This window comes from Diabrotica virgifera, chromosome 3 (assembly GCF_917563875.1).
Source record: "Diabrotica virgifera virgifera chromosome 3, PGI_DIABVI_V3a".
NCBI lineage: Eukaryota > Metazoa > Arthropoda > Insecta > Coleoptera > Chrysomelidae > Diabrotica > Diabrotica virgifera.
This window is the reverse complement of record NC_065445.1, coordinates 225,545,865-225,566,993: the sequence shown is the minus strand read 5'-3', so window position 1 is coordinate 225,566,993 and position 21,129 is coordinate 225,545,865. Positions and strand designations below refer to the sequence as shown.

At 33.3% G+C, this 21,129-nt stretch overlaps 1 protein-coding gene across 1 annotated transcript in view; it reads right to left on the bottom strand.

Annotated features, from left to right (window-relative positions):
* The window catches only part of LOC114331236 (cytoplasmic dynein 2 heavy chain 1), a 410,099-nt gene that overhangs the window by 75,171 nt on the left and 313,799 nt on the right, over positions 1-21,129 (bottom strand). Inside the window, exons 44-49 of the mRNA XM_050645881.1 lie at positions 14,977-15,090; positions 14,813-14,921; positions 6,661-6,826; positions 6,333-6,510; positions 2,748-2,962; positions 1,517-1,750 (exon numbers count right to left, since the gene is read on the bottom strand). Coding sequence (XP_050501838.1) covers positions 1,517-1,750; positions 2,748-2,962; positions 6,333-6,510; positions 6,661-6,826; positions 14,813-14,921; positions 14,977-15,090 — 1,016 coding nt within the window. The remainder of the gene's footprint in view (positions 1-1,516; positions 1,751-2,747; positions 2,963-6,332; positions 6,511-6,660; positions 6,827-14,812; positions 14,922-14,976; positions 15,091-21,129) is intronic.

The window sequence follows — 21,129 nt, the reverse complement described above, 5'->3', positions numbered from 1 at the left end:
CATAAGTTTTTAGTTTGTGAAAACTATCATTATAGATAGCAGTGCGTGAATTATTTAAAGTGTGCGTGAAGTAACAATGTATTTTAAATAGGATTTACTTTTTCGCACTGTTTTTGGCATACTTTCATATAATCAAATATCCTTAAATTTCGCGTTGTCATGGTGATGATATTTTCAGTAATAAATTACGACAAAATTTTGACAGTTTGGTGGTTTGAAAGAAGTTAGAATTTTTAAATGTCAAAGTTCTCAAAATTGTAGAATAGAAATGAATTCCAGTGACGAAGAGTTACAGTTTTTTTATTTGTTTATCGTAGATAAAATATTGTATGAAACTGTGCGTGAAGTACTTTTTGCGAACTTACGCGACGTATAGCACTCCCCCGCTGTCGCTCGTGCTCTAAACATCGCGTGCGTTCGCAAAAAGCAGACTTCACAAACTGTTTCCTAAATAACTATTTTACATACTTTGATATATCATTTTTACAGTAATATGATCATAAACAAATAAAATATTTTTAATATGAAAGTATGTACTAAATACTGTGTGTTTCTTTAAAGTTAAATATTTATTATATTTGTGAGACAAAAATAACCAATGTAATGTAAAATGTACTATTTGAAAAAATGGATAAAATAACATATATCAATCTACGAAATCTTTATTAGGCGAGGATAACCTAATATAATATTGGTAAACAATACATAATATGGACGTTAATATTAAAATATGTAGGTATTAGAAATATTAAAGTACTCCATGTAATTAATAAAAATTATACAATGCCAGTAACCAGTATAAGAGAACAATTTTTTTTCTTAGAAAAAATATTTGGAGAATATTTTAATATGGTCTCGTAGCTTATTAAAGCCATTAAACTTATAACAATAAAAGATTTCATTAAACCATGCCTATTCATACTATAAATATATATCTGGTTGATCTGATCTAGTAAAATGTTCATGAAAATCTGAATTAAAATAACAAATTCATTAAAATAAAATGGACACATAAAAACTAAGTTATAATAGTGTTATGGACTAGTTCTACATTCGTTTGCGGTGTAAATCAATCCTAACCTGATTCTGAACCGCGCTTGCGTACAACCTGATTACTAAGAGAATTCGTAACTAGCCCTGGACTTGTCCAGGATCGTTACCGCGAACGAAGCTATATGTTTTAAACCTTAGGCAAAACCACCAATGCCCGAACAAACATTTTATGAATTATTGAGTTCTCCAAACTCAAAGTAGCGAAGCAATATTAAAATCCATTTATAAGCAATAACGAGCTTGTTTCGCCCAGAACGGTAAAGTTTATAACATTTTTAACAATAAAGATAACAATTTTTGAATTTTAACAGAAATATTTATATTAAAAAGGAAGTGTTTAATCTTCTGAAGAGATTTTCGAAAATATAAATTTATCAACCGAACATTAAAAAATACACATATAAAAATTAGACAATAAAATTATTCAAAATAAAATGAGAGGGAGCCCTGCCGATAGATTTACCTAATATCCTCTTTTACACCTCTTTTTGATAGAAACGACTTCATGCTATTCCAAGAAGTGTCTTGGGTTCCCATTAACCTTAGCACTCCTTCTAAAATATCCCTTATTATTTCTGGAGGAGCTCGCAACGATCTTATTTCTGATAAGGACTCAGATTTAATATTTCCTACAGCTGATCTGGCTTCTTCCATTAATGGTTCAACCTCAGCAAGTTCTGCCTCTATATCCTTTTTTCTAAACAAAAAAAAAGTACAATGCAAGTATTAATTATAATTTTATTGGTTATCATCTGAAATTTCTCCTAATTCTTAAATAACTAACTCTAATCAACCTAATAATTCTCTAATAAAATTAATTTTCTACACGCATAAAACTCTATAGTTCATGGGATCATTAAAGAAAATTTTTAAATTTAACCCTCGTAAGACAGTGCTTAGATTCTTACGTAAACAACGATGCGGGGTGCATTTGCACCCCATCTGTATATCCATGTTTTATATGTGAACGTCGGGGAAATTAATTTGAAAGATAACTAAGACTTAATTATTATAGTACGAAACATACTTTTACAAAAAAAGTACTAATTTCTTCTTAAAAAAAATTATTATCGTCAAGACAAACACATGGAATTTTTCACAGAATGAGCAACACAAAGTTTTTACACACAATACAGTTGTGCCGGAACTGTCGGTCTTTTTTCTCTGACATAAGTAACACCGACCTTGTCCCGTAGCTCTGTTAGTTCCAGGTGGAACATCAGAAACGTCCAATTCAGGATACGAAATTTTCATCATTTGCACCCAAAAGTAATTTTTTCAAAAAAACCACGTAAACGCAAAGAGTTTTAAATGCTGTAATGGGTGGAATACGTTTAGAATTGAATTTAATACGAATGAAAAAATGGACAAAAACAAAAAAAAATATTAAAAAAGATAGGTGAGAAAAACGAGGTCTGGGGTGCAGCTGCACCCCGCACCGCCTTACAAGGGTTAAAGTAAATATCAGTTTATTTATTATGACAGAAGATATCAAAACTCTCAAGTGCAGTTTGCTGCCTTTCAGAAATTGTCAAAAGTCCTTTTTTGGTTCTCTCCAAGTCTATTTTAAAATACTGGTTTTATGGCAGTGATTTTGCGGTTTGTACTATCTATGAGTGCATTTGTGATTGATCTAATTGTTGATGAGTTTAAATTTATCTAAAAGGGAGCAAAAATTTAATAAAAAATAGTACCTTCGCTCCAACTGAACATTTTCTTCTTCAGTTTTGCCTTTTAAAACTTCCATTTCTTCTTTGTGAACATTGGCATTTTTCATGGTGTTGCTTATCATGTCTAAGGCTGAATTAGCTTTGGATTGTTTTTCGGCTAGTTTTTCCTGCTTTTCAATGGCATCTTGTTTCAATTCTTTTACCAAACTCTCTGCTTCAGTAAGTTTGGATACGCCGGCCTAATAAATACAGTTAAAAATTTTAGTATTAGCAAAATAAATAACTTTTGTGAAACATCCAACCTTTCAGCTGATTAAAAATTTGTATATAGTGTTTAAAAAAAAGTTGAAAAATTAAAACTACTACAAAATGAATCGTTCGAAGTTAGTCATAATATGAAATATTATATAAGAAGTAATCTTAATTATTGTTATTTATTATTTATCAAACCAATAATGACATACGCGACAGAAACACGACCTGGCACAAAAAGGCCAAAATAATTCTAGAAACAGCAGATCTGAAAATCTTTAGAAACATCGATGGTAAGACACTATGGGACAGAGCTAGAAGTACAGATACAGATGGACATGCAAGGTGGAGAAAATTAAGACTGGGTAAGAAACAGAAGAGTAAAATGGAACGACCACATCAGCCGAATGATAACAAATAGAAGCAAAGGTAGCATAGGAGGGTTCCCAATAGAAAGACGATCATTGGGAAGGCAACGAAAGCAATGGAACGACAACTTACTATAGAGCATTTGAAGTTAAGAATAGAACATTGCGGAGATAGGGCCATGTATTTCTAATGAACGATAGAAGCGCGGTGATGCCACGACGAAGAGAAGCAAGATTCAGGGTTGTATTTGCATTTGCCTATAGGCTTCCTTATAGCGCTTCGCACGTAAATACGACTGAAAAATGAAATCTGAAATACGACTGAAATCTGAAAAGAAAGTAGGAAAATGTAACTTGTCTTTCACAAATAATACAAAAAACTTTCGGTGCCCAACCCCCCTCCCCCCAGAGGAAAATTCTAGGTGCGCCACTGGTTAAGAATCCATTTTTAAATTTACCTATTCTAATTGGGAAATAAGCCACAATTTAACTTGAAAAATTGATTTTATTGACGTTTCGAATTCCACCTCGGACGTCGTTATCAAAATACAAAATATTAATAGTTAATTACATAAATACCATAAAGAAATAGCTTCAGAACAGTTGTTAATTTTAATTTGTATTTTTAGTAAAATTAATTCGCGTAAAGAACGTTAATTTTTTCAGTGGTTTGCTGAAATTGAAAATTAAGAAAACTTGCTTTTGATCTATGTATATTATTTTTACTTTTGTTTTGTTAAATTAATAAAAAAAATTGGTATACGAGACTTTCTATAATATGTGAGTACAACCTATTTTATATTTATACATGTTGACATTCATTCTTCCTCGAAATAAGTCGAACTTATGTAGGTGAGGGCGACGCTCATACGCGTGCAACCACGTCCGAATAGAAGACGCGTGTAACGGCGGGTTAAATGATGACGCACGGGTAAAGACTCGGGAACTCAACATCTAAAGCTTTCATACACCTGTATTGTTAAACAATAGTAAAATTTAACATTTTTATCAGACCATAATAATCACGTAGGTATCTATATCTGTCTATTGAAGAAACAATTATTTATAATGCATTATTTTGTATTCAACTATATGTATAGTATTTTTACTACAAAAGCGATATTACGTAGGTCAAAATTTTTGACGTAAGAGAACTGTCAAAACATTAGAATGTGAGTTTTCATTATTGCCTGGTTTATTATACACATGACAATAATGAAAAGTCACATTCTAATGTTTTGACAGTTCTCTTACGTCAAAAATTTTGACCTACATAATATCGCTTTTGTAGTAAAAATGCTATATCTGTTTTTTAGTGAAATAAAGTTAACTACATCTACACAGTGCTGAATACGGCTCTGATTTGAATGAATCATATATCGACAGTCTAGTAGCAACACGTGCGTGAGAGTTTTGGCAACACTGATCTCCATAAGCCCAATGTTCTATTCTAAACGTAAAATAAAGTATAGAGACATATTTAAAAAACAGAGAGAGCGTCGGTGATGTGAGAATACCTCCTATCTGCTTTTTACTGAATTTTGTAAGAGAGACTTCAAACTTTTTTTAGGGTCATTTCCTTTTTTTATATGTAAGTTCGAACATGTTTTTTAGTAAAGAAAAAGTTGAATTTACTACAAAACAAATCACAAAATATCATATGAAAACAGGAGGTGGCCCTAAAAAAGTTTAAAATCTCTCTTACAAAATTCATGAAAAACCAGATAGGAGGTATTGTCACATCACCGACGCAGATTCATGTCTACACAAAAAGAAAAGAAAATGCTTATGTTGCAATAACAACTATAAATTAAGGGAATTTCAGCAATATTGGTTTAGATTTTGGTTTTGTATTTTATTTTTCTAAATTTGCTAACCATTAAAAACTTTAAGGTTTAAGTTTAGTTCCTATCAAAATTTAGCGATTTAGCTGTTTTTTTGTGAAAGTAGTTTGCAATGCCTAGAGTTCGAAGCCTGTTAGGGGTGGATAGTTGGCTTAAGGGAAGCCGGACATTGATTTTCGGAAAATTGCGAATAGGGTTCATAAAAGTATAAATACTCTATTTAGGGTATTATTGGCCCTGGCGATAAGAAGGACGAACTTCAAGAATTCGCAATCTTCGATGTGCGATTCGTGGACAGTTCACGAAAATTGTGTAGAGTTTGGTTCGTTGAAAATCGATTCATAAACAACATGATTGTTGTGTGTACAGTAATTCAGCGGTACCGACGTCAAAGGCTGCGAATCCACACGAACTAACTAACATAGATAAATCAGGCATCGCGCATTGCGAATCGTGAATAAACGCACAGTCTGTACGCTTTATTAGCGAATTACTACGAACTACAAAGAATTGGACGAATCGCGCATCAAGAATCGCCAATTTACGCATAGTCTGTAATCAGCTCAATAGACAGCTTCTTCAACACCAGGTATATTAAAAATCATAGGTTTGTAAATCATGGGAGAAACCAATTAAGATGCGAGCAATCGACGTAATCGCCTAAAAGAGTGCAGATTGATTTGGGACCAGGAATGGACCGGGGTTGTCTTTACTGATTATTTTCAATTCTGTTGAGTAATACATGATGGCCGACCCAGGTTCAGTAGATGAATTAGTGGTGAAAATCGAAATCCGCAGTTTTTTTTTGTCGAATAGCACTTACACCGTACTCTTTTGGTTTTGGTGTAGAGTTCCATCACTTATGGTTCAAAATGACCTCTAGTCGTGGTTAGAGAGATTTCGACAGCTCAACGATATGTAGAAGAAACTGTGGAAGTTCATCTCTTATCCTACCTTCCAAAGCTCCACCAATCAACAGGTTAATGCATGTCCACACGTTGCGAGATTTACCATGGAATTCTTTGAACATGCTACAGCCAATTTTTTCTGTCCTGCCCATGAGATCCCCAGATTTATCCCCAGTTGAATACGTGTGCAAATTTTAACGATGTAATAATAAGAATATTAACGAAAATTTTACTTACTTTGAGCTTTTTTTGTTTAGATTTAATACCATCGATTTTATCTGTAAATAGTTTTCCATACAATTTTATAAAGGAAATATATCTGGATGGTGTATTTATTAAAGACTGTGTAGCTTTGTAAAAAAATGAGAAACTTTGACCTGAAACTCTAAGACATCCTTCATCAATTAATATGTTCCTGAAATAAATATAGCAAAATTAAGAAAGCTAGAAGGATAAATTAGGATACGCTAATTTCATAAATCAAATCAACTACAGTATTTTTGATCGATACTATTATATAGAGGTAGGTAATATAAAAATACGCCTTGCATATTGGCATTCCTACCTGCTTAATAAAGTGTTTGGTATTGTTTCAATGGTGTGCCCACTCCAATCTGACTGCCAGATTATACTACAATTTTGTGTAAATGCCGGACAGTTTTGAATAATGTTCCATAAGTTTTCATTGTCAATATCTAAACATATAACAATATGCAGATTTTTCCTTATTCCTAAAAAATATATGTTATAATTAAAGACCGGATTATATGTTTTTTGCATATCGATAACCATCAAAGATACAATCAAACGCTTCAGGATGTGGACGAATTATGATAATTAAAGGCGTTTGACACTAATTTAATTTTACATATTTAGAATATTTTCGGTTTTTTAACATATTTTGATGGTTTGAACATATTTTCGACCGTTTGACATATTTTGGCATATTTTTAACATATTTTGGCATATTTTGACATATTTTTGGCTGTAAACAGCTTGACACAGTTAACCATGTAACAATGGTTAGGTTTATAAATGATGCTTTCATGAACTTTTTCCTTCCCGACATTGTTCCAACTAACAAAATCTTGCTTATGGTTTCCGATGCTGCGTCATACATGGTCAAAGCTGGCCAACAACTAAAAGTTTTATATCCCAATTTAATTCATGTGACGTATTTGGCGCATGGTTTAAACAGAGTGGCGGAAGAAATTCGAAATTTATTTCCTACATTTAACCTTCGGATGACCAAGCGGGGAAATTGTGACCCCAGCGTTTATTTTTCTTTAATAAATTCAAAAGTATTTTCAATTTTTAACTCATTTTTTTATTTGACTTTAATATCATTCTAGATATCCTCGTATTTTGAAATAAAAAAAAATTCCCTATATTTTACGAATAAAAAATATATTCTGAAGTTGATGTTTAGTAAATACCGTCTATTATGTGTAATTCCAACTAGTTTTACGCTAATGACGTCGAATTTGCAAAGTAACAAGACACTTACTCAACATACACACTACACGTGACACTAATACTCATGTTGTGACTGGCTTAATGACATAAAGTCCATGCCAAAAAAATTAAAAGACTTCATTTTTTTGTTAATTGTCATTTTTGACATTTTTGACCTGGGGTCATTTTCATCCAACCTTGGTCCTTTCATCCAACCTTGGTCATCCGTGTAACAAAAAAAGGTTGGTCATCGGAAGGTTAATAGTTTAATTAGCAACGTGAGAAAAATATTTTTAAAATCGCCTTTAAGGATTCAGATACATGAAGAAAAATTACCAAAAACTCCTAGGCTATCGGAGCCTATAATCACAAGTTGGGAAACATATTTAAAAGCTGCCTGTTTTTATGCGGAACATTTTCTCCCTATAAAAGAACTAATTTTATGTTTTGAAGAAACAAATATTGGTGCGATTTCAAAATGCAAATCAATTTTAGAAAACAGATCACTGCACAATGAGCTTTGTTTTATTAAATCGAATTATGAATTTGTTTATAAAACCATCCGCAATCTTGAAACTGAATCGTTTCCACTACAAGAGTCTCCTAATTTAATTCAGAAATTTAAGGAAAACGCTGAAGAAGTTTCTGGAAAAATTGAATAATCAATAAATAAAAAATGAATTGAAACTTTACAGAAAAATGATTTAAAATTATTATTACAGGAAGCAAACCAAATTATTTGTGGCGATCTTGATGTTAATACCAATTTAAATGCGGAGATTTTTAATGTTATAAAATTTGCACCAATCACATCAGTTGATGCTGAACAAAGATTTTCAACACACAAATTACTACTAACGTATAGGCGACATAATTTTACTATTGAAAATATTGAAAAAAATTTGATTGTGAATTGTTTTTATAAGAAGGAATAAAATGTAGAAACGTAAGTAATAGTAATAGGTACTAGATAGGTATACATTGGTATATTTAGGTTAATTTTGTCATTGTATGTACGTATCGTAATGTAATAAAAGTTCTATACATTTTTTAATGCATATTTTCTTGTTACTTTAAGATGTTTTTGACATATTCCACATATTTGGAACATATTTTAAACTTTTAGGGAATATTTTCAACATATTTTACTCATATTTCAGACATATATATGCACATATTTCAGTCAAAACAGGAACATATAATCCGGTCTTTAGTTATAATTTATAGAAAAGAAAAAAGTCACAGATACAAAATTTATTAAAATAATAATAAATATTTATTTAAATCTCGAAACTTTTCTTCCCGGAACTTCTTTCTGGAAACATCCTTAATCTCTGACTTTTACAATTTATAAGGCAAGATACGACGAATAAACAAAGAGAAAAGGACTCTACACTATGCAATCACATTCCGCTTTCCTTCGTCTAGGAAAAAAGTCCCGAAAGAAAGTTCCTAGTACTCAAAATCTGAGTAAAGATAAAAATGAAAAAGACAGTTTATGTTTCCTTTCGATTTAGAGGCGATATACAATCTTCAGCCAGCTGTTTCTGTCTTACGACGTCCTCAGTGGAGCTGCGTGCACACCTCTGAAGCAAAACGAATCCAAACTGTCTATTTTTGTGGAATTTAAAAAATAGTTTAAAATTCACTATTGGAACGCTGGCGCTGCAGCGATATAAAGTTAAATTAAAGTTAGATTAAACCGAGTTTGCATGTACCTTGCGAGCAAAAATATCCTAGATGAGTTTTTAGATAACTATGGCCAAATCACTATCCGAGGCGAACTTTTAAAAGCTAGACGACTTATAACACCTGCCGAAAGAATTGTTATGTCAAATGTATGCCCGTCTATTCCACACCACGTTCTTGAAAAAGAACTGCAAAAAATCGGTCTACATCTTGTATCTCCCATAACATTTCTAAAAATCGGTGCAAATCTTCCTGAGTACAGCCATATCATGGCAAGGGCCATGATATGGCTGTACTCGACGGGCAAGTATATGTTAGCCCTCACAATTTAACCATCCCAAGTGCCATAACAATAGCATTCGAAAACACAAACTACACAGTATTCTTCTCCCAAGACGAAGACGTCTGCTTCAAATGCAAAAAACCAGGACACGTAGCAGAAAACTGCACCAAACCTACAAATATATCTGCAGCACAACAAACTCCAATAAGTTCTACTACTTCAAGTACTACAACTGTGGCCGAGTCGGCTGCAGAAACAGCAACAGCATCGATTCCTATGCAAACCCTTACCAGTACAACTAAACAACCTGAAACTTCCCAAACTACCTCCCAAGCTCCAACCACGTCATCACACCAAAGCAGCTTTTCACAATATACCGAGTCAATATTACCAAATGCAAATACAGAAGTAACCGAAATCAAAGAAACTCATTTAAAACGCTCTATAAGTGAAGTCGCCTCTCCAGAAACCGACATTGCACTTCAAGAAAACCCATTTGTAGCATCAAAACCTACAGCAGCTCCAAAGAAGCTAAAGATATCTAAGCATGAAGAAACAACGCATTCGAATGTATCCATTTCATCCATGATAAATCCTGCCAAAACCTTGATCGAAAATCACGAACCACCTTTTCCGCTGAACAAGAATCAATTAGTCCTTCTCCTAGACAGAATAGCTGGCTTATCGAACCCCATAATCTCAATCAATGAGTTCACTTCTGATTTGAGAGGTCTCAGTGACATGTTAAAGGAAATTCGTCCCTACTTAAAAGAAAGATCAATAAAAACAAGGCTCACCAACTTGAATAAAAAAATACTTGCTCATCTTGGTGAGGTGAGCTCCGGATTAGAAAGTGATGCATCACAGTCATCATAGATTAGCAGCTGGTTTCTATCTATTGTTATATTTTTCTTTTTTTTACATTCAACGAACTATTTGCTCTGTATCGCTCCCTAAAATATTCAAACCTCTCAAATATTTCTATTTCCCACCGACTCTCCCAAGTCTCTTCTTGCAATGCAGCATCTGTATCCTAAAAATTATTTAGAGAAACTAATAAAAACTGAACTACAAGTTGCCCAACAAAACAGCACGACTCCGAAATTTATATGGATCCCATCACATATAGGATGGGATGAAGAGGCAGACAGAAGTTCTCGTAATGCATCAACAAGTGCGGAATCTGAATTAGTGCGGAGTGTGTATGTAATTATCTCAAAACGATTTTTTTTTTAAACAAAAAGTGATTGGTCAGTGGCAACACAAATGGTTTCTGTCGAAATCTAAACTAAGATTAGTAAAACCAGATACACGACAGTGGAAAACAAGTACTAGTTTACGGTTTATTTAAACGGTTCAAACGCGCCTACGTATGGGACACACCAAGGTTACACACTCATATTTACTTTCGGCTAGTGAATGCCCAGGTGTGACCTAGGTAGTACTGTCACCCATCTGTTAATTGAGTGTCCAAAATATCAAAGTGAACGTTCAATAAAAAATCTACCAAATACTCTACCAGCTTTATGAGGAGAAAACTGTCCAGTAAAAGACTTACTATCTAATCTAAATCAATATTTTTGTACCAAATCTAGTTATTTGTTAAAAATCATTGTTAACCTTTGTTTATCAAGTAATGCCGCTAATAACCTGTTGGTGGATGCGGTAACTTTTCTTTAAAAAAAAATCTTTTAAATCTGAAAAATTTTCTTGTTGGAACTTCTTTCTGATATCATCGTTAATCTCTGACTTTTACAATTTATAAGACAAGAGACGATGATAAAGAAAATGACTCTCCAATATGCAGTCACATTCCTCTTTCATTCCGCTGACTCAAAAGAAAACATAAACTGTCTTTATCACTTTTATCTTTACTCAGATTTTGAGTACTAGGAGCTTTCTTTCGGACCTTTCTTCCTAGACGTATAAAAGCGGAATGTGACTGCATATTTTAGAGTCCTTTTCGCTTTCTTTATTCGTCGTCTCTTGCCTTATAAATTTTAAAAGTCATATATTAAGGATGTTACCAGAAAGGACTTCCAATAAGAAAAGTTTCAGATTTAAATAATTATTTATTATTATTTTAATAAATTTTTTATCTGGGTCTTTCCTTTTTTCTTTAACAGATGTCGCTGCAGCGTGCCAAAAGTGGATTTTAAACTATTTTGGAAATTCCACATTTCACAGTTCGGTTTCGTTTTGCTTCAGAGGTGTGCACGTACGCAGCTCCACTGAGGACGTCGTAAGAGAGAAACAGCTGCCTGGAGATTGTGTATCGACTCTAAATCGAAAGGAAACACAAACTGTCCTTTTCACTTTTCAGTTATAATTTGTTCTAATAAAGGTCTCGTATAAATAGACTACTAAACAAAAAATGAGACACTAAATAATTGTAAATGTAAAAATAAATATCGTAACTAGATCGAGAGATTACTCACAGGATATAGACTGGTTGGTTTAACTAGAAGCGAATGAGTGGGCTGTACATATATATAGGGTGAGGCAGATAAAGGGCCTATTAGAAATATCTCGAGAACTAAAGATAAGAGAATCAGGAAAATTGGAATACAGGAGTTTTGAGGTATAAACTATTTAATGAAAATATTTTGGTCTCTTTGCTACTTCCGGTTATACTGGAAGTTGATTGTAACTTCGTTTTTTTTTAATGGGACGTCCTGTATATTTTTACATTTCTGGATTCTGCTCGATGTCTTTTTTATTAAAATACGAGGTTTTGTAATATTATACAGCGTAGTTTAAAAGATAATTTCGGTTTTTTATAATTTTTTTAGCAAATTTCACAACCTGTAGAATTGTACTAATTTGATATCAAAAACTCCATTTATATTCAAGTGATTTTAAATATAGTCTATTATTATTAAAACTTATTAATATACCGAAATGTTTAATTTTAGTATACAGGGTTGGTCGAAACTCGGAATGAGTATTATCTGAGGTTTCTTAAATGGAACACCCTGTATTTTAGTATTTTAATGAAATGATATTAGTACTTGTATATTTCTTAAGCATTCCCTATACCTAACTGCTTTAATTTGTAAGTTATTCGTAGTTCTTTAAGCCAAACATTAATTGCAACCAAAATTACGTGAAATTTTATGAGGTTTGCCAGGAAAATATTCAATCATAAATAATTTTCTGAAAATAAATACATGTTACTCTAGAATGATCCTTAATTGATTAATATTGGATGAGATACCAAAATGCCTACGTTTGTAAGATTGTTGGTGCATAAAATATTAATAAAAACAAACCACATTCTACCTAGTTGGCTATGGCTTTGACAATAAACTTGATTAAATATTAGACATTAGGTATATTATTTTTGTAGTTCCAGTTGCTTTGTTACCATTACTAATATAAATTTTTGTAATGGGGAACTGATTAGTAAAGTTTTTGTTCTAGGAGAGTATAACAAAAATGTACTACTAGCAATAAAAATTTATCGTCTGCAACTCCCTGATAGATGACAGCCAAGAAGAGAAACTTTTCAAAGTTTACTAGAATAGTTTCGACGTACTAGACACATAGATTACGAGAAAGTTCATACTAATATGCAGATTCTCAGTGACTAACATTTAATTCATTCACTCTAGTAAATTTTGAAAAGTTTCTCTTTTTGGTTGTCATCTATCATGAAATTGCTGATGATAAATTCTTATTGCTAGTAGCACATTTTTATTTGTTATACTATTCTAGAACAAAAAACTATCTGAATCAGTTCCGTATTAGAAACATTCATATTAGTAATGGTAGCAAAGCAACTATAACTTCAAAAAAAGTAGAATGTTTAAGCAAAGCAAATGTTTAAGCATAGGTATTTAGTGTCAAAATCATAGCCAACTAAATAGAATATTGTATGTTTTTTGTTTTTATTAATATTAAACACACCAACAATCTTAACTAGGTGTTTATTTTGATATACCAACCAGTATTAATAAGGGTCAGTCGAGATTAATATGTGTTTATTTTCGAAAAATTATTTATGTTTGAATATTTTCACGGCAAACCTCATAAAATTCCACGTAATTTTGGTTGCAATTAATGTTTGGCTTAAAGAACTACGAATAACTTACAAATTAAAGCAGTTAGGTATAGGGAATGCTTAAGAAATAAATAAGTACTATAACATATCATTTCATTGCAATACAAAAATACAGAGTGTTCCATTTAAGAAAACTCAGAAAATACGTACTCATTCCGAGTTTCGACCAACCCTGTGTACTAAAATTAAACATTTCGCTATATTATTAGCAATTTGATATCAAATCAGTACAATTCTACAGGGTGTGAAGTTTGTTACAAAATTTATAAAAAAAAAACCGTAATTATCTTTTAAACTACCCTGTATAATATTACAAAACCTATATTTTAAGAAAGAAGACATCGAGCGTAATCCAAAAATGTAAAATTATATAGGGCGTCCTATTTAAAAAAACGAAGTTACTATCAACTTCCAGTATAATCGGAAGTAGCAAAGAGACCAAAATATTTTTATTAAATAGTTCATACCTCAAAACCCCTGTATTTCAATTTTCAATATTCTCTTACCTTTATTTCTCGAGATATTTCTAATAGGCCCTTTATCTGCCTCACCCTGTATATATGTGATCTAAAAATCTGAAAGGCTGAAAGGACAGATGTAGAAGAAAAATATAAGAGTGTGATGAGACCTAAGTTGGTGTCAACGACGCGCGACGGTGAGTGTGGCATATAATAAAGAAGATTCAGGAAAAGAAGATGAAGGTAGCTGAAATGAAAATTTTAAATGCTGGCTGCTGGTTCTTACTAGAAAGTACAGGATCAGGAATGACTTGTTTAGGGAAAGAGCAGGGGTAACTACAGTCTCAAAAATATTCAAGAACAAAGACTGCAATGGTTTGTTCTGTCAGCCGTAGAAATGAAAACTATTTGAGACGAAGGATAGAGCTGCTAGAAGTTGATGGAGCGAGAAGTAGAAGAAAACCAAGGAGAAGATAGAAGGACTATATGGCAAGGGACATAAGAGAGAATGGTTTAGGTGAAGAAGACACAATGAACAGAAACAAGTGGTGAAGAAGAGTAAGGAACAGCAATCCCTGAAAAGAGAAAAGCTGAGAAAGAGGAGGAGTAGACAAATACTGATTATAATATAATATAGTGCTATGCAATTTCCTGGCATCTAACAGTACAATAGGACTTGTAGATGCCAGCTACTATACTGAAACATTATTTTATAAAACATCTTATTAACTAAATCTTTTAATATTAAGTGAGATATAAAAATCCTTACTTTCCGCGTAGTACTGAGTCAAATTTCCATCAAAGTTGTCTCTATCTGAATCTTCTTTTAAACCTTTAACTAGCGATTCTAATTCAGTTGATGAATACAAACCAGGAACCTGTAAAATAATGTGTATTAGTATTTTTTGTATAGTCCTAAAAATATACCAATACCTCTCCGGAACATATTAGAAAATTGAAGAGATTTATGTTGTTTTGTTCGTTTAGAATGTAGTCTTCTATTAGCAAGTATGTTTCTTCACCATCGAGACCAGAGTATTGCATAGCCTACAAATATGTACAAAGAAGTCAGATTTTTTATATAACCAAAAATCGTGATATTCTTAATTTGCTTAGACACTTTTTGTAATTAGTCCATAAGGTGAAACAGCTCCCGTTTGAAAAAATTTCTGATTAGATTTCTTTGTCTATTCAAAAATGTCCCCTTTAAACAAATCTCAAGGGTGCCGCGCGAATTTTTTACAGAAATTGTTTAAACAATATTTTTAAACAAATACAAAAGATCACCTTTTTTTCCTCTGGAATATATTTTTTTAGGTTTTTTGGTCATTCTAAACAAGAAATGTATCTTAAAGATAAAAACTCATATTTAGAATAGTATTTTTGAGGTTCTTAAGTACTTAAATTGTCGTTTAAACATTTATTTTCAAGATTCTAAAGCAGTGGTCGCCAACCTCTTCAATGTGTTGAGCTACTTTGTTAATTTTGGAATAAACAGCGAGCTACCCACACGGAAGTCACGTAACGCAACGTAAATGAAATAATCCACAGTTAATTTATCATTATATGTATTTATTTTACTATTTAACTGGTAATACATAATACATAGGTACTAATAATAAACTAATAACAAAATAACTAATATTACTAGTACGTACTTGTTCATAGCTACATTCCTACCTATCAAACGAAGGTGTTTGAAAAATAAACACAAACTTTTATCCAGCCACAACGGCATGTCACATATGATTTAAAAATAGTTAATAATAACAACAAAAAAGTAACGCACTATCATAAACATAAACATTGAAAAATAAAAAAGCACGTTCAATGAGAAGGCTGACACTCAGACTCATCGATAATTTTTGTAATGTTTGCAGTATAATTTGATGCAGCCGTTCGAATACAATTATCCAAATGTTCATCTGTAAGTCGATTGCGATATTTGTTCTTAATACACTTCATATTGGAAAAAGAAGATTCACACAAATAGGTTGAACTGAATAATGCTTTCACTTTCAAGGCAACACGGCATAGAACTGAATATTTGTCTTTACTTACAATAGGCCAGATATATTCAGTACTTGAGACTAACGATTTTAAGGCTAAATCATTTTGAAACTCAATGACTTCCATTTCTGTTGCAGCGATGTCTTCGCCAAAGTTCTGCATAACACAAGCTGCAAACTGTTGGATATCAATTTCCATAAAGGGTGAAACAACAAACTGCGCTACTAAAGCCATTTCATTGAAATCCTTAAAACGATTTTTGAAGTTACTCTTCAGGGTAGAAATTATTTCTACATGATATTTGTTGTCATAGGGTTCTAATGGATTTTGAGATATTTTTTCTGAAAGAATAGGAAAATGCTTGGAATCGCTGTTAATTAGGTTTTGTTCCCAAAACTCCAGCTATTTGATAAATGCTTTTATATCAAAAATCATTTCCGCTAGTTCTTTGTCTCTCCCCTGAAGCTGCAAATTAAGTTTGTTTAATTTCTCTGTAATGTCCACGAGAAAACCAAAATCTCTAAGCCAGATTGAATTTTCTAGTTCCGGAGTCGGTTCATCGCGTTGTTTGAAAAATTTAACTATGCCAGATAGGACATCATTAAAACGTTTCAGCACCCGTCCTCTACTTAACCGTCGGACTTCAGAGTGAAGGAGTAGGTCCCCGTATTGACAGTCAACTTCATCGGCCAAGGTTCTGAATAATCTTCTTTGTAACGCTTGAGCTCTAATCTTGTTCACAATTTTTACCACCAGTTTCATAACGTTGTTTAGTTTCAGGAAATTTCCACATAATGCTTGCTGATTGGATAATGCAGTGGTAACAGAGAAATTGCGGAAAAGTTTCATCTCTACGACATAACGCCACCAGACCCTTATCACAACCCATCATAGCTGGAGCGCATCATTTAAATGAGAAAACAACTCCTGTCCAGTAGTGTGTCCTTTCAGTGGAATGAACTTCAAAAGATCTTCTTTAATCGTAAAATCACTAAAAACCATCCTGACGAACACGGCCATCTGGGCAGTGTCAATGACATCTGTTGATTCATCCAGTTGAAGTGAAAAATAAACACAGTTATCTAAGTCAGTTCTTAACTGTAAAAAAATATCATTGCTCATTACTTCTACACGTCTCATCACTGTATTAGCAGAAAGTTGCATAGATTTTATAGCTAAAACTATCTCGTCTTTATTTCTAAAGTTGGCAAATAACGAATCAGCAGCTTCTAAAAACGCCTGTTTTATCATTTCCCCGTCTTCATAAGGTTTCTTTTTTTGTGCAATTATCTGGGACACACGGTACGATGCTTCAGTTGCAGCCTTATTTTTGTCGACTATTCTTAAAAATATTGATTGTTGTCCAATTAACTGTTTCAGTTTCTCCTTTCTGGCGGCAGAATGTAGTGGGAATGATTTTTCAAAATTAGAATGTACAGTTTTATGATGTCTCTCAATATTTCTTTTTTAGCAACGGAGACCGAAGTATTACATAGCAAACACACATTTTTATCTTTAACTTCTGTAAAAAAGTATTGTTCTTCCCATTCTGAATGAAAGTGGTATGTCTTTACCTTCTTACAACTGCTAGCCATAATATTATTTTTGTTGTTCTCTACTAACCCAACCGCTGGACGTTGGTTACGCGTTCAGTTTTAAACTAAGCGCAATGTCGCCGCGCCGTGCGTATTTATCCCGTTCAAAGCAATCCAGATCGTTCTCTAACACTAACGCGCTGGTCCGGCAGGTCGGTTCTATAAATAGCCGATTCTAGCTTGATGGCGTCAGCGACAGATCACTCACCGCAACGTTGCCACTGTTTATGTTTAATATTATGACAATTAGATTTTTTTGTGGAATTTTCGGAAGCTTCTCTGATTTTTGCAGTTTGTATTTTTTAAATTAAAATCGTTGTGAGAGCTACTAGAATTGCCTCCGCGAGCTACCGGTAGCTCGCGATCGACAGGTTGGCGACCACTGTTCTAAAGAGTCTAACTTCAATTTACAGCGTTGTTATTTAATTATTAAATAGGCGTGTCCATCCGATTTTTTTGCCGGTGCGGCGCGCTCTATTTCAACAATCTCCTATTTTCCCCCGAAAAACATTTTTTTAGATGCTTTGGGACATTCTAAATTAAATAAGTTTCTTGTCATTTTTTTTTCAAAAGTTAATAGTTTTAAAGTTATATGCGATTTAACATCAGAAAATGTGTATTTTCGATTTTTTCGGATTTTAAATCGCTTAAAACTTTAAAACTGTAAACTTTTTATAAAAATGACAAGAATCATATTTTATTTAGAATGTCCCAGTGAATCTAATAAAACATTTTTCAGAGGAAAATAGGAGATTGTTGAAATAGACCGCGCCGCACCGGTAAAAAAATCGGATGGAGACGCATATTTAACAATTAAATAACAACGGTGTAAATTGAAGACCCGATCACTCTTCAGAAACTTGAAAACGAATGTTCAGACGACAAATTTAAGTTCTTGGAAACCTCAAAAATACTATTTTAAATATGAGTTTTTGAGCCTAGAATATGCGCATTTTCGCATTTTTTAGATTTTTAATCACCTATAACTCAAAAGCTATCAATTTGTGAGAAAAACCACAAGGTAACTTTCTTGTTAAGAATGACCCATAAAACCTAAAAAGATATGTGCCAGAGCAAAAAAGGTGATCTTTTGTATTTGTTAAAAAAAAATGTTTAAACAATTTCTGCCCAAAAATTCCGCCCGGCGCCCTTCAGATTTGTTTAAATAGAACATTTTTGAATAGGAATCCGCAAAGAAACCGAATCAGAATTTTTTTCAGACGGGAGCGGTCTCACTATATCGACTAAATAAGATAAATATTTTTCAGCCATAATATACAAATTTAGTGACTCAACCAGGTATACCTTGTAGCAGCACTGAAGATGGAATTCCAAAAACGGGTTGTAATGTAGCCCGAAGAGTTCATTTCAATAAATATTGACAAAAGGTATTTTTTTTAATAAACTCTGGTCCTTGCAGAATGTTCCTGTATTCTTTATTAAAAAAATTCCGATATAAAAGGAACATTTTTTAAAAACAAACCTTTGGAGCTACATCATTGAAAGTTTTCGGAATGATAATTCCATCGTCACTACTGCTACAATGTATAGAGGAGAGAATTTTAGTACAAAATAAATTGATTTTTAAAAACAGCACCTACAAACTTGCAACTTTTGCATTATGTTCAGGATGACGTCAAGAAAAAGTATACGATAGAAAAATGGGCGCAAATGCATAGTTGCATTTTAAAGTGCATAAAATGTATCATCCAAAAGTATATAAACATGTCAAAATAACTGTATTAAGGGCCAGATTTTGTTACTCGGTCATTTTTGGGGTCACTGAAGATGAATACACCATCAGAACCAACCACCGGAGCAACTGGTGCCTAGGTTCACTGCTAAGACACGTGATTTGGAGTTTCGAGGATTTTAGGTACTAAATTGATATAAACAGATTACTCTGAGGTTTTTAGGGTTGTTGAACAGGAATACGGCATCAGACCTAACCCCGGTGCACCTGGTGCTCAAAACCATCCAAATTCCAGGAGATAACATGACTTAGAGTATTCATATTCTATTTGCACGCATTCAGTGTTGAAAACCTTCGAAACTCCAGAGTGTGACGTTCCTTAGCAGTGGCCGTGCGCACCAGGTACTTAAGGAATCGGTTCTGTTGAGTATTCGTGTTCTGTAACCCCAATAACCCCCTGTGTAATCTCGTTGGATCAATTTAGTGCCGAAATCACTCGAAACTGCAGAAGATGACATGCTTTAGCAGTTACACTGAGTACCAGGTGTTCCAGGGGTTGGTTCTGATGGCATATTCGTGTTCAGCTACTCCAAACCCTTCAAGTAATATGTTTAAGTGATGTCCTTTGGGGTATCGGTTCTAATGGCGTAGTCGTGATTAGCGACTACCCATTCTAAAACCCTCCAAAGAACAAAACCTAGCCCTTAATATACTTATTTTGACATGTCTATGCACTTTGTGATGCATTTTATGAAATTTAAAAAGGAACTAAGGATTTCCACCCATTTTTCTATTGTAGATATTTTTCCTGACAACATCCCGAACACAATTCAAAAAGTTGCTAATCTCTAGGTGCTAAAGGTGTTTTTAGTGCTAAATGCCCTGGTCTAGAATACATAATTGAGACACTAAATGTATGGGTGAAAAATATATGTTATAAAATTATGTATAATTGGTGATATTATTATACAATGTCGAAACTTTAAGATGGTTTAGTTTACGGCAACGTAGTACTTCCAACTAAAAACTTACTGGCCTGGAGAGAAACTCTATAAGCACACCTTAGGTAACAACTCCTAAAGTCCATTTGCACATAGATCAAGAAATTTTAAAGAATATTATTGCGAAATGAAATGGAAGCGTGGACACTAACTGTTGCATCTATGAATCGGCTCTCGAAGCTTTCGAAATGTGGTGTTATAGTCGCATCTTACAATCTTACGTATATCCTGGGTTGACCGAATTACTAATGTAGAAGTCCTACGTAGAATGGGGAAAGAGTGTGAAATTCTCATAACCATCAAAACAAAAAAATTAGAATATCTAGGACATGTAATGGGAAATCAAGAACGTTACGGTCTTCTCTAACTGATTCTCCAAGAAAGGTAAATGGTAAAAGAGGACCGGGAAGTGGTTAAACACGACTACCACTGAACTGTTCCGCGCTGCGGTAGACGAAGTCAAGATAGCTATGATGAACGCCAACATCCGGAACGGATACACTTTAAGAAGAAGATTATTGCGAAGATACCGAGATGGGCAGGGCACATTGATAGAATGTCAGAGAATGAGTAAGCGAAGATATTAAAATTCTGAAATCCAGATAGCAGAGCATGTAGAGGACAACCACCTAGAAGACGGATTGATACTGTGGAAGACGACCTTGAGGTTCTCAAGGTCAGAAGACGAAGAGAAGTTTCTAGAACGCAACAGCAGCGGCGACTTCTCTGCGAGCCGACCAAGATCCACAGGGGATTGTGGAGACAATTATTGTGATGATGACTTTTG